Raw genomic sequence first — 18,468 nt, 5'->3', positions numbered from 1 at the left:
GTGACTTTGTTTTGCTTATTCTGTGAACTTATAAAAATCGTCAAAATGTAATCTAATTTTTTGGATTTAAATCAATAGGGTTAAACTTTGTTAGTACTCATAATGACACTAACTTGCGTCACTCTGAATCGACACACAGTTAACTAGACAGAAAACACACATTACTTAGCGTTATTGATATGAGAACTTGAACGTCAGAGAAAGTGTTTCCGTTATTACAGCATTACATTGAGTATTCAAAATCAAAATGTTCTATATTCCAGTAAACTCTAATGAGTCCTTTCGAAACACGAAGTTACAGTTTTAAATTAAATGTAAAGCAACCACCGTTTCATAATGAAGATTTTGCCGAAGTTACTTTTTTCTACCAATTTATATAGCTTAATTAAATAAATATAAAATCTGGAATCACCGAATACTAATTCCAGGCTTTTTCATAGTCTATGTAGTGATTTAGCGATTTAATAAGCCCTTTTATTTGTGTTTTTTCCCCTGAGATTTAGAGTTTGATATATTAAGTTAAAAATTACATATTTAGTTTAAGCCTTATCTATAAATTATTTAAAATAACATTGTATCACAGCGTTATATTGAACATAGTTCTTATTTATTGTTCTCCCGCGAGTGTCGGTTGTAAGCTAGTCATTAAATAGAGCTATATTATAGAAACCTCCTTCAGCTTACCCCATAAATTCTCAGGCCCCTAAGTAATTTATATGGATTATAGTGGACATTGTGATACGATGTAATTATATATTAAGTAAAAACTCTGAAGTAGATGTTATTTAGAGTCTGTAATTTATTTGATATAATATTACATCATTGAGAAGTTTTATTTTATTACAAAACAAATAAAAATAAATTGTATAGTTCGAAAATATTCTTGAGTCAAAGGAAAAGACACATACATAGCTTTGCTAATCTTTCATTATTATCGACCTTTATATTAAGTGAATATGTTATACGGAAATTTGTCGGTCTCTAAAATTTTGAGTGTAGCAAGTTCAAAAGATATATAAACTTTGTCGTAAACAGAGGAGTGTTGAGATTAACAGCGTCTATACTCTATACCTGCTGCACTTTGTAACATAGCGGAAACACGTCCTCAAGTTCGTGGAGAGATTCTATTTGTGCGGTGTACACACAGAGGGTAGTAAGTGTTGGTGGTGAGCGTACCTGCGGACGCCGCCGACGCCGGCGGGCGGCGCGGTGGAGTGCGACACAGCCGGCACCTGCGCGCCGCCCTGCACGCTGCCTTGCGGCGCGCACACACAACACCCTGCGGTCCCACAATAAAACTGCTTAAATATGTTTTATTATGTCGATGCTTGTTCTATAAAGAATTATGTGCATTTTTATTTGACTAGTTTTCTTTAACATTCATAACATTTAAGCCAAAATTCTATTAACTTCAATAGATATATTTATATAAAATAAGATAAGTGACAATTATATTGATAAAACAAGCAACAAGGATATTAGAAATACTCTAACATTTTTCAACAATATGTCGCAACAAAAGAATGATTAAAGTACAAAATGGTAGCAAATATCACAATTTTTCTTAAAATTAATATAGAAAATCTTTGACGGGTATACATAGCATGATATTAAATTACATTTCATTTAAAGCATTAAGCCTCTGAATAGGTACCTTAATTGTTTTTATACTTCAATAGCTATTACTCAAAGCATAAAAAATCCCTCACTATTTCTCGGGAAAGTTAATTAAGCGAAATTTCATCCCTTACACGCTGGCTTTGACGTTGGCAGTATTTGTTGCTATTATGACATGAACGAAATTAAACGAATTTTTAAGAGAGGCGATTTCTTTACTGTAGAAATAGGACAAGGAAATCTTCTGTGTCGACAAAGCTTTGTTGCATTGGATTATGTAGTATGCTAGAAAATGTTTTGCGCAAATGTTCAATCGTTTTTCACATAACTTTATGCGAACTAAACTTTTGAATAAAATAAATATTTATTTACGAAAACATTTTTACCATTAATTAATTTGTGGAACATTTGAAATAAAAATGCTGTCTGCATTTCGCTATCGGAATAAAGTACGCTTTTAAACGCATAAAAGCATATATTTCATATTTAATATAAACCTGTACCTACATTTTCACCGTTATTAAATTCATTAAATGACTTGTAACAACAATTTGTAATTAATTATTAATCGATCAATAAAAAATGATTAAAAGAATAGAAACATTTAAAAGAATTTGTGTATTACAAGTACTTTTAACATATTATTAGTCAACCGACGCGCTTCGCTTGGCGTAAATTATAACTTATTAATTGCTGAGTTTACATTTAACAGAAATTAACTAATAGAAGGGTTTTAAAATTAAAAATATTTTGAAACCCTTCTAGTAATTAATTTCATTATTAAATTACTTCTACGACCTTGAAATATAAATTTACTTTAAATATACCGCATTCTAGCAATTAGACTATTTTAAAAACTCACCATTAAATTACCAACATTAAAACGTCCAATGTCTAATGTCAAATTTTAGGACAGTAACTACAGAAAATGCCACAGACTAACTCCAATCGCCATTTTTCGGTATAGAAATTAGTCTCCGGTCCACCAACTATCTTATGATAATTAAAGATATGTCAAACAGTTGCTTTGATGCTGTGAAGAGAATGGGAAATCAAGAAATCAACAAAAGATTCTGTATTTTAAATATTTCTATCCGATTTCCCAACTTCGTACGGGGGACTTTTTTTCCTTTATTTCTTTTGTTAAAAATAATGTTGAAATTCAATGGCACCAGCTACCGGGTCCAATCTAAACAGACATAGTAAAGTCCTCAACAATGATACAGCCGTTTGGTAGGAGTTCAGTGCTATACATACGTAAATAAAAATTATCTAGACACGCGGTAGCGTGTCAGCCAAGTTCTAGTAACAGAACTGGCTAGTAGCACCGTGTGTAATATTACACGAACCATTTGGAGCCACTTTTGACCTCCTCATAACTCAAAAACTATTTGACATAGATGTGTCAAATTTGGCTCATATATTGAGACTCGCGAGATACATATGTTTTCCAAATTTCATAAACGCATCTCAAATGGTTATTTAGATATTAACGTCTAAAAATCGTCATTTTTATCACTGACTGACCTATAGATCAAAACTATATCCTACTTCCAGGTGACCTAGAAAGTTCAAATTTGGCATGCAGGTAGATAATTAGGCCAATATAAAGGAAAAAATCTGAAACTGGTAATTTTTTATAATTTTATTATAATTTTTCATTTTATTGGGTCTATAGGAACACTTATATACTTAGTTCCTGTAATAACTGTAATAATAAAAAAATTATGTAAGAACCAGCAATCAAAACTTATGACAGCCGGTCTTCATGTAGATTTTAAGGTCTTCACGTGAATATATAACAAGTTGAATACCACCCTTAAGTTTTTTAAATCCAAATATTTCCGTTTTAGTACTTATGAGTATAGCCGACTTTCGTATTTATTACGTTATTAACTAGCATTTAGCGCACATCAATGGTGCCAAATAATTATACTTAAAATAATAATAATAATAGGCATTTCGGTACACGGCGCGCGACGCGACGCCGGAGCAGCGGGTTAGGAGCGTTGCGATTAAACCTTACCGCGGACGTGTCTGAGCGAGTGGCAACCGCGCTCATAAGAATTATTTCAATACCTTCCGATGGAAACTGCCTAGTCTATTCGACTGCATATTTTTTGTTTGAGTATACTAGTATACAACAATAAAATAGGTTTCGTGAGATTGTAGTAGAGTATGTATATCGTAACTGGAATGATTTAAGTTTGTACTCTAGCGCTACAAACGGGGATCCTTATTGCTTGGAAGAACAGTATCGAGCAAGCATGCTGATGTCAGCAAAGGACTGATGAATGGGTCCAATGGAAAAATAGAGAAGGTACATTGGGGACGTCGATAACAGCAATAGCGCACGTAAAATAACAATTCAATTTAAACATAATTTAATTTGCGAACTAGAAGTCAAAACCAAGTTACAGATATTAAGTAATGTACATATATGTTCAAAGGAAATAATTCTCTATTTGCTTAGCATATTCTACTATTATACATAAATTACAAGGCCTTCGCCTTGACGGTGCTCTTTTCGACATAGGCTCCTCTATATTAAGTAAAGAGCAGGCTTACGTTGGCCTCTCTAGAGTTAAAACCTTAGATGGAGTACATCTTATCAATTTAGGTCCAATTCAAATCAAGACACAAGAGAGTTCTATTGTAGAGTACAACCGTCTGCGCACGTTATACCACCCCTACTTGGCCAAATTAAGTATAAACAGAAAACGCGTAAAAAAAAATCCGTACACTGAATGGACAATTCACTCGAACATTTCAGAGGTACCTACAAGAAAAATAAGAACGTATCAAAAAAAAGACAATTATACCCCGTAAACGTAGGAAAATAGAATAGCTTCACAAAAACCATTTGGTATTAATTTTGTTATTAATAAGTACCTTTTAATAATTTATATACAAAAAGTAGTGATATCCCATCAAAAACATAAATGTAAAAATGAGAGCCAAGTTAAATATTATGATATATACCTTGGTTGTTGACTTCAACGACAAAAGAAGTGAGATCTAAATTTTTGCCAAGTTAAATAGCCCTTCTGAAATTTATTTATAACTACATTAAATAGCATTTCTTCTTATAACTTGGGATAATATATTGTTGCCTAAGGTCTGTCTTGGCTAGTTCTTATATGTTTATAAACACAACTTGTAGTTTGTGTTTAAAATAACAAATTATAACTCAGAACATCTAAGAAGAATGGAGGACAGCTCAGTATTGCTTAGTTAGTATATACGTACATTAAGAGCTGCGATGGTCCAGTCACTAGAAAACATGAATCTTAACCAGATATTGCGAGTTCATATCTAGACAAGTACCATTGAATATTTGCGTGCTTAATTTGTGTTTATAATTCATTTGTAAAGGCTTAGAACTTACGAAGGCTATAATATAATTCTTATATGAGAACTAGCCAAGTCAGACCTTAGGCAACAATATATTATCCCAAGTTATAAGAAGAAATGCTATTTTATGTAGTTATAAATAAATTTCAGAAGGGCTATTTAACTTGGCAAAAATTTAGATCTCACTTCTTTTGTCGTTGAAGTCAACAACCAAGGTATATATCATAATATTTAACTTGGCTCTCATTTTTACATTTATGTTTTTGATGGGATATATTTGACATTAGAGACCATCGTATCCAAATATTGTATGGAGGACAAAAGTTCAGCATGTATTGGAAATATATTGTTATAATTTGGTTGTTTTGTGTCGCTGAATATTCAATTGAGTTTGGTATTCATATTTTAATAGATACAAAATGTGGTTTCGTGATTATTCATTGTCGATTCTCTTTGTTGATTGACGTAATATATTCGCACAATTAAGGAGAATCAAATAAAATTTCGATTCAATTTGATATATAAATAGCTACTAACCAAAAGCGTAAAAATATGTATCTTTGAAAGCCAAGATATCGACACATAAATTTATATATATTCAGAACACAGATCGTATTCTTTCCTGTAATCTCACAAAATTTCTTGATAAAACTCTGGAATTCTTGTACTAAATATATCCTTTACTAAAACCAGCAGCTGTATTTTCAATTCAGGACATTTTTTATAGGTTAAAGATAAGAACACTGATGCCGCTATCACGTCATTTTCAAGCGTTGCTGCTAGCCGTATAGTAAGTATCTCAACACAATATCTGCCTCGTTCATTAAATGAATCAAATGAAATATTTGATAATATGCACCTTTATTGTTATAAAGCAGAAGGTAAGCCCCTTGTGGAAATATTAAAATATTTCTCATATGGACATTATCTTTGTATTTGTCGCAGGATATATTTAGAGAGTAAATAGAGTCGGCTTATTTGACCCAATTTAAAAAAGAAACAAATGAGATTCGAACCAGCCTTTACTATGAACGATGAATTGGCTGACTAGAAAATTCAGATACGCCATTGATTCTTAATAAATAAAATCAATTGAAGAACCTGATTCTTTAATAAATATTGTCGGAGGTTGCATACGACCCTTTAAATCTTGGGACATTTAGATAACGAAAGTTTTCGCATAACAATAGATCTCTGGCTGGAAACACCGCTTTGAACACAGGTGTCCGTATGGAAACTAAGATGGACTCGTTTTGACTTTTGTCTTTCATCCCCAAGGAGTTTCGGTTGTATTTTCCGTCACATTTCTGTGATCCTAAATATTATTATAAATGTGAAAGTGAGTTTTGTTTATTTGTTTCTTACGTTCTAACTGCTCAGCAAATTTTTCATACTTATTGTCACGGGTACAGAAAAAAATGTAAGACTAACCTAACACCTGCCGTCCCCCACTCCTCTTACACGCGAACGAAGCCATGGGAGGACACAAGTGGTACAATAAACCTTCTGCGAATATCGACATTTTTGCTCTTATTATAATTATTAAGCCTTATAGTGATAGTGAGATACATAATGACCGGACGTTGGTATCCCTGGGAACGGAGACTCACGCTATTGTGAGAGTACACGTGACACGTCTCAAGACAGAGAAAAAGCATTAAGCGGTTGAAAAATGCTAAAGCGAGCAAGCTTTGCAATTATTCATCATTAACTTCAAATTATTATTTTGAGCTGCGTAATTAAAACACCTCAGGCCAATTAGACGTATACAACTTCGTCACTTCGTCGTAATTATCTAATACTTTTAAATTACTTAAGAAAATATATCTTCAGCATCTACAGGTGAAAGGAGGGCCGGATCATTTGTCGCCGAGGGAATTGAAAATGCAATTCAACGGGAAAATGCTACGAGTATTCTTACCTCCATTCCTCGTGGTCATGCTTTGTACAGTCTTTATTTTTAGTTTTAATTATAATTCTTTTGTATTAAAATAAATAATTCTTAAATACTATTCCTATTTTTTTGTTCTTATCAATATCGTATTTAATATTCCGAAATAGTGAGTATGTATAATATATATAACAGTAATAAATTGGTATCGTATTTTTTTTTTTTTTAAATCACTCATCAATGGTATCACAAGCAATTTTAAAATTATTCAAATTTAAAAAACCACTTGAAGCTGTTTTGACTTTCAAATTAATGTCTGTACTAAGACTATAGGTTTTAATAAAAAGAACATAAAAATGGTGTTATAACATGATTATAATTCGGTAATTTATTGTGACTTTAAAATATAAAGTATGTACATTTTTAGCCGAAATAGCTCAGTGGCTAAAACGAGTGCACCTTATCCGATGATTGTGGGTTCAAACCTAGGCAAGCATCACTGAATCTCGTGCTCGGCGCTGAAGGAAAATGTGTGTCTAATTCTAATGAAATTCTGCCAATTTTTTATATATTAACCTGCTTTAGAACCGCGTGGTAAAATCAGTTCAAAAATTTCTCCTCAAAAGGGAGCGGAGGCCTTAGAACAGCAGTCTGTTTAAAATTTGTATCATATTATTTGTTAAATAACATAACATTTCATAGGTATTGATTGACTCAAATGGTAATAAATTAATAATGTTCTAAGATACGGAAAAAAAAATTCGGTCTGTTTTATTTTAAAATTTTCAGCTTTTCTCTTAAAAGCGTTTGTAAAATTCAGCACTTTTAAGCTTTCGGATTTTAGTGCATGGTTTGAAACAAAACGATGGGAGGGTCGGCCACTGCGCTTCCCACCTCTCGACTACTTCGACGCTTTAGACAACCACTTTACTTTTATTCACTGAAGAATTTAAATTTTAAAACAGTTGTTGACCATAGACGGACGGAATAAGCGATAGTATTATGACATTTGCCTGTCTTCTCAATTCTTTCTCTAATCTTATACGTTCTTCAGATTAGTAAATACATTATTTATCGTGGGATTCAAGAAATCCTGTTGGTTTGTGAAAAGAAAACAACGAAATAAATCGAATAACATTAATTATGATAAGTGATAAAATTATATTTTAAAAATACTATACGAGAGACTTTTATTAAAAAAAAAAAAATTTAATGTTTATCGTAACAAAATATCGTAACAATGTTACTTATGCAATAGAGGTATATGTATATGTTTTAGCTAATTTAAATATACAAAATGTTTTCGCTTCGTAAAAAACCTTAATAGTGCCAAAATGTAAATTTAAAAAATACCGATTCCAAGAACGGAACACAGCACAAATTTCCAAAGCAAATTCGTGTCGTCGCAGATTAAACGAGGGGCACTCACTTCTGAAACCGCGTAATATGATCACGTTTGTGATATGCTGAATGTAACTACTAGAGTGTAATCCTTTAATAATACTCGCTTTTACTGTAACGTTTATAATAAAATCCAAAATACATTGTATTCAAAGACATTCTTACAAGCACTTTTGAACCTATCTAATGTTTTGCAAATATTAGTTTGGAATCTAAATTTAAACACGAAGATCCGACAAGATACCGAATCCTTTCTTTTTTTCAATATTTGCTTTAATTTTTAATAATTTTTTTAACATGATTTTTAAATTTAGTTATTGTTATATGTAGCATTTGTATAAAAATATTTTTGTGAGTTGGTAGTAAGTGACTCGTTAAGATTCTTAACTAGTCCAAACTAGAGGGGTTCATAACAAATAATTGTATCACAAGCAACCCACCCGGGTTCGCACGTGCAATATATTATTAAAAAAATGATAAATGCGCTTGGTTTATTTATTTATAAATGTATAGTAAGTCTGTAGGTAAGTAAGAATATGAATAATGGTTTCAGTCGTAATTTTATTGTGACACATAGATCGAAATTATTTGACTTGTAGATACATATTTGGGTAATTTTAATTTAATTAATACCAGATTTCGGACCACCCGTTTTGCGGCGATTTTTTCGTAGCCGATAATTTGGAAACGGTTTTATCATTTAACGTATCCATTCAATTGTTTTTGTGTAAAAGACAATTTTAGTCTTTATTAAGTAAATGTCCAATGTAACTCACGTATTTAATGATGAAATAGTTGTTATGAGGGTATGTTATCGCGGACCAAAAATTTTCTATTACATTGCTTAGATGTATCTCCTAAGCTTTAGGGTTGGGTTAGCCATGTAAGCGTACGAACAATTTCATTTTTATAAACTACCGTCATATAGCCGTATTGAACAAAATAATTTAAAATAATCTATACAAATATTTATCGTTTATCGCTCTATCTTTTAGTAAACCGTAGTAGAAAACCGTTTCAAAATCCGTTGAGTTGTTTAGATAAGCGACTTTGGTTTATAATATCTAATATATCCGCATCCACATCCAAAATCCGCATTGTATATGTAATTAATGTTTTTTTTTTTATGTAATAGGCGGATGGGCAAATGGACTACCCGAAGGTCATCGCCGCGCATTGACGCTGTAAGAAATAAAAACCATTACTAACATCACTGCTATCTACCCACCAAGTAACACGTTTACAAAATTTGTTAGTTATATACAAGTTACACTATATCCAAAAGAGTAAAAACCCGCTGGAAATATATTTTTATTTAATTACTCCATAGTTACTTGATTTCTAAGTAATAATTATAGTAATTATATTTATATATAAATTAAAAATATATATATGTATATATTTTTAATTTACTTTATGAACGCTATTAATTAAGTTGACTCATTAGAACTTCGTAAAAGAGTAAGCGGCAATTAGCATGTAAACTTATTAATCATAATTTTTTTTATTTTTATAAAACATAACTTTTTAACTTGAAATCTTTGCGGGTAAATTATATTGGTCAATAATAATAATGAAACCGATTAAATATCAGCGTATATCCCAACGAACAAATAAAAGTGAAATCAATTGGAGTAAAATTGCAAATCGGTTCGTCATTCAATATCCATTAATTTTAAATGTTAGTTTTCGGTGACAATTTACAAAATCCGGTTGGTAATATCCAATGCTTCGTTAGTTTCTGAAGTGGCCTAAGCTATTTGTACGGTAGGTACATCGTTTGTCGCTTATGTAAATGGAATGCAATCAAAACTCACCATCGATATTGGTTCGCAAGCGACATTTGAGTCTTAATAAAATAGCTCTACGCTCAATATTTCTGCAATGAAGCAGATTTTCCTTCATAAAATCGTATTGATTGTGGACTTCGAGTCTTCAGTATGTACGATGTTTACGTTCATACTTTGTGCACTGCATCTTCAATTTTAAACGTCGTATTGCGAAATGAAAGCGAAGCTATTTTCTACATTTTCATAGTGAAACTAATTATTTATTATTGTGATAGGAACTGCGTTTTTGGTGACATCATCTGAGTTGGTACACTTTTTTATTAATATTTTATCTTGGACCTCTTTTGTTTTGAAGATACATCTATTGTTAAATTGTCTACTTTTAACTCATGCGATCACATTCTTGGAAAATGTTAATAGATATCCATCCATAAAATCACACACTGCCATGTCATAAATGCAGGTGTACCTTATATCTTAACAATCAAACGAATTACAAAAATAAACATTATTTTTTTATTATGATAGGATTGCAACGAAATAAATGTGATAATTGACTCTGTTCGCAGCGGCAATTAATAACGGAGAATTTCTACTTGCTTAGGAGATATTATAGTACTCAAGTTTGTATACAAACACAGGTGCACTCTCTAATCCCTCACTTTCATAATTCGATGAGGTGATCTGACATCAACTGGAGACCTCAGGCGCCAGCCAACGGGTTTACGTCGTATTCGAGGTACGATACATATTGATACAGCGAATGAGCGAATTTCTAAATTCGATTTTCTACTGGGAATTTCTCGATAGAAAAATCAAATGACTTTTTTATAGGAACGGATTTTTTTAACTAACATTAGTTAAAAAATGGCAATACAAATTTTCAATTAAAACATTTTAATAAAAAAACATACAATTCTGGTTTGTAAGAAAATAAATGAATGAATATTAAAATTCTGTTAAAGTTAAAATTTACTTTTATATATTTTGCTTTAATTTGTACTTTTAATTAGCCGAGTGGTCGTCTTCGCTCATTGACTCAATGTTATGGAGTGGACCAAAATTAAAAACAAAACAGGCTTTATTCGAGTAGGCCCTTAAAACACGTTGACTGTATTCAGTAAATCGGATTAAAATTTTAAAAGGATTTTTTTATTGTTAGTTCGTTTATTTGTCTCAATTATCACAGTACGAAAGCATATAGTTTCAGGCATAGACTGTAGATATATAATTTATTATGTCAATGTTCCGTATTTGAAAAGAAAATTGTTCACCCCGTCGAGTCTCTGGCGAACGCTGGCAAACTATAACAGATAAAACATATTTCTGTACGTAAGATTTGTAGATCTTTAAACCGTCTTCAGAAAAGTTACGTCACAGTCGTAATAAATTGTATCTTTGGCTCCTTAAGCTCTTTTTCCATGATTATTTTTACTAAAATAAATGATCTAGTTATTTTAAACATTTCTCGTAATACAAATTGCCGTTTACTTTTTGTAATTTGGATTATCACCGTGGATATATAAAAAGTCGTTTGTGAAAACGCCTAAAAAAGGCGCTAAGCGTGCTTACGGACACCAAATACAGGAGGAGAGATCGCTTAGCGTGTTACCGACTGTATATATAATACTTGTTTCTTCGTCATTGCTTGGTAAAATCTCGGTAATAAAACCTTCATTGTAGCGAGACTGCGAGTGTATTTTATATAGCAATATATAAAATACATATATTACCGTATAAGCGACATGATCTTAAATATTACAAATACACACATAAAAAACCTGATCAAAACAACGGTTTAATCGCCTTAATACGGCACGATAGAATATCATAATTCATTGCTTTCGATGTAAATGTATTTCTGCCTTTCATATTAAATATTAACAACCTCTGAACCGAAGGTAATAAAATGTTTTACCGCCTGGATTTTACCAGACGCAAAAAAATAGGGTGGGGTCAGTAAATAGAGGTAGAAAGAAGCCTAGTTAAGATGCGTTGTTTACCTAAAAAATGTTTTAATGACATAGTATGATATACCGATACATTATAATATATAATAAAGTAATTAAAAAAATAAAATATTGATACATAAAAAATATGATTACATATACGAATAAATTTTAAATAAATAGGATTCGTTTTGATGTTGACCGACAACACCAAGAACAAGTAGCAACCTAGTTTTTACCAGGAAAGAAATTTACAAACCAGATTTCGCCCATTTCATACCTTTTAAAGATACCAAGTTTACCCCCTTTCCCGAATTCTCTCCACCATTTTGGCAAAATGTATGCTTTTTGGTTTTTTCAACTAAGTGTGTGAAATTTTGTAGTTTGTCACATACATAAAAAAGGTTCTACGAGTTTGACTTGCAATAATATTATAGGCTTAACGTGAAAAGGGTGAGCAGCCACCCTGGGTGGCGTTTTATCTTGTGCGTTAAGTTTTGTCGGAAGATTTTCCGTTAAGGGTGCTAAAAACTGCTGCTGCTAAAGTCGCACACAAATACAGATCAGTCGACTTAAAACGTTGCAGATTGATGTTCAGTATTCTTTTCGACAAATGAAGCTAATGCGTTCATGGAATGACGTAGTCGTGTTTTCTGTGATCCCCTTCCTATCAGGTTTGTTGTACTACCGTATATACCACAGACTTTGTGTTTGGATGTTTTTTTTCTCAATATACACTAAAACTGGCTTTATCAATCTAGTGTCGGAAACTAGTAAAATAATTCGGTCATGTCGTGGCGTCAACTTAGAATTAATTTTTAATGATTAAAATATTATAATTACGATATTAATGAAACCCAGCAAAATGATTTAATCTTAGCTTACATAAGCTGTATTAAGAATTATACAATGTAACAAATTCTTCACTTGTGTGTCTATTACAAGCACATTGTAATTTTTAAAGCTATATAAACTCTTTCATTATTATTATTTCTTGACTGGTTCGAACATTTGTCGTAACGGCTATTACACTTGAGACTATGATGAACTAATATTTACTCGTCCTTATAAGAATTCAGCAAGATTTTCTTAGTTTTATGAGCGCAGAGTCGTTTTAAAATAATATCTGCACACGAATGACCCAATCCAGTGAAGCGCATCTTAGCCTGCTAGCAGTACCTATATTTATGTAAGTATATAAATATTATTATGAGCTAGTTTGTTTTAAAATGTGTGCAGTTGCAGTCAGTTAATCTTATATGCATTAACATTATGTCTTCGTGGTCCTTCTATATCTTCTTTTACGATATGGATGTTTGATATAAATTATACTTTTAGTTGATTTCCCTACGAAATGAGCACTTGATGCGTTTATGCAAAAAAGTTCCATTACATTGTAATCCATAATATTATTACGTATAATAAGGTTTCTTATCTTGGACAGAATTTGTAAACCAACCAAAGGTATTTTCTAAGGTAAGTGAATTGTCAGATTTCGGATAGGAAAGGAAAGTGATTGATAAATTACTGGCAATTTTTCTCGCTGTCGGTATTTCATGCTGAAAATGCAAAATCGAAGAGAAAGCTTTAAACAGTGGCTGGGTTTGTTCAAAAATTTATTATTTATCGAATTGAATTGAAAAGAACGCTTTTCATTATGTACCCCAGTATATAAGCAAAATATGAATATTATCAGTTTGGAATTATTTGTAGTATTAAATGTAATGATTATAATCCATTTACATATCATATTTTGTACGGTAAGTTGTATTCATTTTATATTCAGTTATTTTGAATATCGTTGAAAAAAATAGGTCATTTTTTAAGGTATAGTATATAATGTAACATATCCAATGACCTGATTATTTTAATAATAGAAAATGTTTGTAAAAAAATCGTAACATTATTAAAAACGTAAAGGTATAAACATGTATAGATAAGAGCTTCTATTTTATTTTCCAATATGGCATGGCAACGTTATTAGTTAGAAGTCAACTGTTATTTGTTAAAGCCAATCCAAACATTACCCTATAAAACATATTGTGGTAATTGTGGCGAAAAGCTGCCAGAGTAATTAGCGTGGAACGGCTTGTTTTATGACAATGCGTGCTGCAACGTTATTGCAAACCCACATACTGCCTACACTGCTATACTAAAATATCCTTTCCGTAGAATTTTATAGGTTAATTATAAAAAATATCGGTACCGGCGAGTGCTGTGAGAGCTGCCAGCGTAAGGAGGGCGGAGCGGCTGGGTGCCATGTCAGCAGGGCATGCCGTGCGCTGCACGCCGCGTCATCGCCGCCACATGCTGCAGACCCCACACCTGATGAATCCTTGCTACCGCAACCTACAACAATGATACAATAATGTTATTTTTATAATAATTATAATAGTAACCAAACGTAACCAATAGTAACCAGATTGAAACAATAAATTATTTCACTTAGATTGTTATGAAAAAATAACAAATGCATAATAAAGTTATTATATATCATACTTGGAGCCATATCTCCGATGTAATCATTGTATCGTGAAACACAGTTAACCCACTCGCACTTAGCACACAAACAATAATTATGTATATTCATTACGTTTCAGTGGATGTGTTAGAGGCGCGTGTTATCTTAAACCAATAAATGTCAAAACTTATAATTATATAAAAACATGATTATTATTTTTATTAACTATGCTAAATTTGCTTCATATTATATTTTATATGAGTATCCCATATATTTTATATGTCTCCAATAAACAATAACCAGTGAAGCCTTTACTTTAAATAGTAGAGGGAAGCACTTATAGCACAACCACCACCTATTGCTTTTAACAATTATTGTTAAACTATTAACAAATAGAGCTCATGTCTAAGCATTACTAGTGTGAATTAATGATGTATAGAGCACAATTATACCGAGTAATCGAGCTACACTCAGTTGAATTTACGCCAAACCGAGTACTTTACCGGTTACTCTACACATACTGGTTTAAACGTATGTTTGAGCGACGAAAACATATCAATATGTTTAAATTTATGAATGTAATACCACATCCTTGTTTTTTTTCCAAATACCTATGTATATTTTAATAAAAATCACAACAAGAAGTTCTTGAAGTCCCCTTAAACATCATAAAACAAGAAATAAAAGCAATTTTTATGGAGCGAAAATCCTAAAAAAATTGTCATTTTTGAATGACTGACTTTCACCGAAAATTATAACTTTACATTATTATGTAACAAAAGTAGAAAATATAAATGGGATGCTTCGCAAAATAAAGTTTAAAGATACAGATAGTCGAAAAAACAGACGGACAGAGTATGGACAGTCTTTACTGCTATTATCACCCATCCCATAACTGTTTCTTGTCACTATCACTTCATTATCACTTGGAACATTATACATTTCATTTTGTTAAGGAAACTGTCGCTTCCGATTTAATGGTACATCTGTTGACTTTTCTCGCCAAATATTATAACTATTATATTCCAAATCAAAGTTACGCAACACGTTAACACGTTAAACCTAATATTTTACTAAGGACTTGACATTCAAATGGGTATATTATGTACAAGAACATGAACTTCACGCTTGTCACGTCAAAATTCTAAATTTAAAGCGGGTGAAACTGCAAAGTGCAGCTACTTATATAATAATATTACGTACTAAAACATTTTCCAAAACGCGCGGCATCTGCTATAATTTTTATTTACGACGATGATTTTTCAGCTAAAAAAACGTCACCTCATTCATATATTAGGTCATAAGATGTAAGATAGAGTCGTTTTAGGCTGTTTTAATCTATATTAGTATAGATTGAAATCTATATCATTCTATATCGTGTCAAGTGATTTCTCTTCCTATATTCATTCAACCTGTCATTCATTGCTAAAACAATTATATTCATTTTATTTTATTTTGTGTATCATTTGTGTTAAATAATTATAAATAGATATTTTAGCGACTATGTTATTGCGAGAAATAAATAAAGTAATTAATTTAAGCCTTTCATTAATTTGTGTCTTACATCAACGTAATGGTATTGCAGTTTGAAGTTCTCATCGGATTGAAACCTTGATTCAAAGAGACTGAAGGCAAAGCATCGAGATGTAAAACATACATTTGATGGAGAGATTACAGCTAAAAGATTGTTCATGCTTAGACGTAGTAATGTGGTGTATAAACATGACTTTAAGTCAATGGCTTTTTTAATTTGACGAATACCGGTATTTTTTATTTTTAATATAATGTAGCTTAAAAACTAAAGTAATTTTTTTGTTTTGTTATAATAAATACGAGTGAATTAAATACATTTTTTTATAATTGATTCGTACTTTTTTATCCATATATTACAATTTTTAGTATAGTTTTACTTAATTGGAAGATTAATAGAAAATTAATTCGATTTTTTTATTTAATCTTAAACAATAAGTAAACAATATTAAAAATATTTAAAATATCAAGTGTGTTAGGCATAAAAAGTATCCTATATCCTTCATTCGAGTTCAAGCTTGTTTCATACCAAATTTTATAAAATTCAGTCAGTGGTTTGGCCGTGAGAGAGCAACAGACAGCGATGTAGAGTTACTTTTGAATTTTAAATATAAGTATAAATCGCTGCATTAAACGCATTACCTTTCAAAAAAAAAATGTATTTCTATGTATAGGATTAAATCAAAGGATAAAAGAATCAAAGGAATCATTTAACCTAAAGCCATTTACAGAAGTTAATAATTTTATAATTTATCGCTTTGTCGAGTAAGGGAAACTTAATAATTGGATCCCTGGATAATTTTACTCATAGGTATAGTATTTTTTATTGAGACAGTGAAACCAAGTCGGTCACCCACCTGCCTGTAGATGTCCCATTGTTGGGCAAAGGCTTTTTAAAAAGAAAGCTTAGAGATTACTCCACCACACTAATAGAGTAAGGTATGATAGATACACATGTAGAAGATTTTAATCAGATACATGCAGGCTGAGCTAAATAAACAAAATTTTAATTCTTCTGTAATAAATTGTTGCCACCTCCGATTTCTCTTGATATGTACTCAAGTAAATGTAATGTAGTCAATGCAAAAAGAAATGATAAATGCAATGTAAAGCATATTTAAAAAAAAAATGCATATTATATTTAGAAATGATACCGACAAAGTTAAAAGAAAATTATTAATTTATTTAAGTCAATGATTTGTTTAGCGAAAACAGTTTGCAGGTCAAATCAAGACTCGTGGTAAGTACTCGTAATTTAATTTAATGAGCTCATTAATCTTATTTTATAGTTTAGTATCCTGTTATAACTTAGGTAGATGATGTAATTCTTTGCTTACATATCTATTTCACGGATTTTATTTAATTTTCAGATTTTGACTATCAGTCTCAGATTCAAACAACAAACAAGTAAACAATTTAGTGCCTTTTTTTAAAATTCATATTGATCTTAGTTAGTCTCTAACCGAATTTCTTATAAGAAGTATATATATGAACGTGTTCCCTGAAGTACATTTGCATGGGTGTGTATTTACCCTTTTAGCTTTTCTAGAGGTTTTCCAAAGGTTTTATCAATTTAATTTGTTTCAGATCCTGATTTAATGCTGAAGGTAGCGCATCTTTAAAAATTATGGAATGAAAAAATGGTATTGCGACATCATTATACTTTATGTCAAGCAAGCAACCTCATTGTAAGCAAGCGACCCGTATTCAGCCTAAGTATTTTTTAAGGAATCGTATGCATCGACGGTACCACGTCTAACGATTGTAAATTGTAAGACAAGAGAAGGTAGAAAAGACATTAAGACATTGTTGTTTTTCTTAGCTTTGGTAACTACTCCAACATTTACAACCTAGTTGTGGTTGGCTTGTAGTAAAACTAGGCTTTTTTAAGTTCCATGGTTGGAGACGTCGACAGTTTCACTGTCGGAAGAGAACTATAAATTAAACAAGCGTACAACTTCATCTGGCAAATATCTCAGTCTAAGAAAAACAAACATGAGCGGAAAGAGATTGCCTTTATGCATTAATCGCGGAAGCTAGCGTCATGACTGAACTTACCCACATCTACGATATTTTTTTTTGATATTTGCCGTTTTCATTTACATTGTAAGTTCACTATAGCGAACATTGATATGAATGGAGCAACTCTTTAAAAAAGTTAGTCGTGCTAAATTACAAAGGTCGACACAAAAATAATGCTTCTGCATGCAAGTCTTCGATTCCACTTCGTAAAACTTTTGAACTAACCGGGTCCTGCTATATTATTTTCATGCCATGAGGGAGTATATTTTGCGTCAATTTTAACAGCACATTGATATGCCAACATTTTGTCTTCTACTGGCTGCTCTCCAAAATAAATGTTTGCAAATGTCAATAAGTATGAATATAACTTCTCTTCCGCTTTCTCTGTAAATACCATTCTATGTTCTACATAGTCAGCGGATGAGATTTCATTGTTCTTCTATATTTTATTTA

The 18,468-nt window shown here is 31.5% G+C and overlaps 1 protein-coding gene across 1 annotated transcript in view; it reads right to left on the bottom strand.

Moving 5' to 3' along the window:
• The window catches only part of LOC125066050, a 36,729-nt gene that overhangs the window by 1,834 nt on the left and 16,427 nt on the right, over positions 1-18,468 (bottom strand). The window contains exons 2-3 of the mRNA XM_047673945.1: positions 14,209-14,351; positions 1,177-1,279 (exon numbers count right to left, since the gene is read on the bottom strand). Coding sequence (XP_047529901.1) covers positions 1,177-1,279; positions 14,209-14,263 — 158 coding nt within the window. The 5' untranslated portion in view covers positions 14,264-14,351. The remainder of the gene's footprint in view (positions 1-1,176; positions 1,280-14,208; positions 14,352-18,468) is intronic.

The sequence above is a fragment of the Vanessa atalanta genome, chromosome 8 (genome assembly GCF_905147765.1).
Source record: "Vanessa atalanta chromosome 8, ilVanAtal1.2, whole genome shotgun sequence".
Lineage (NCBI taxonomy): Eukaryota > Metazoa > Arthropoda > Insecta > Lepidoptera > Nymphalidae > Vanessa > Vanessa atalanta.
This window is presented reverse-complemented; position numbering and strand designations above follow the sequence as displayed.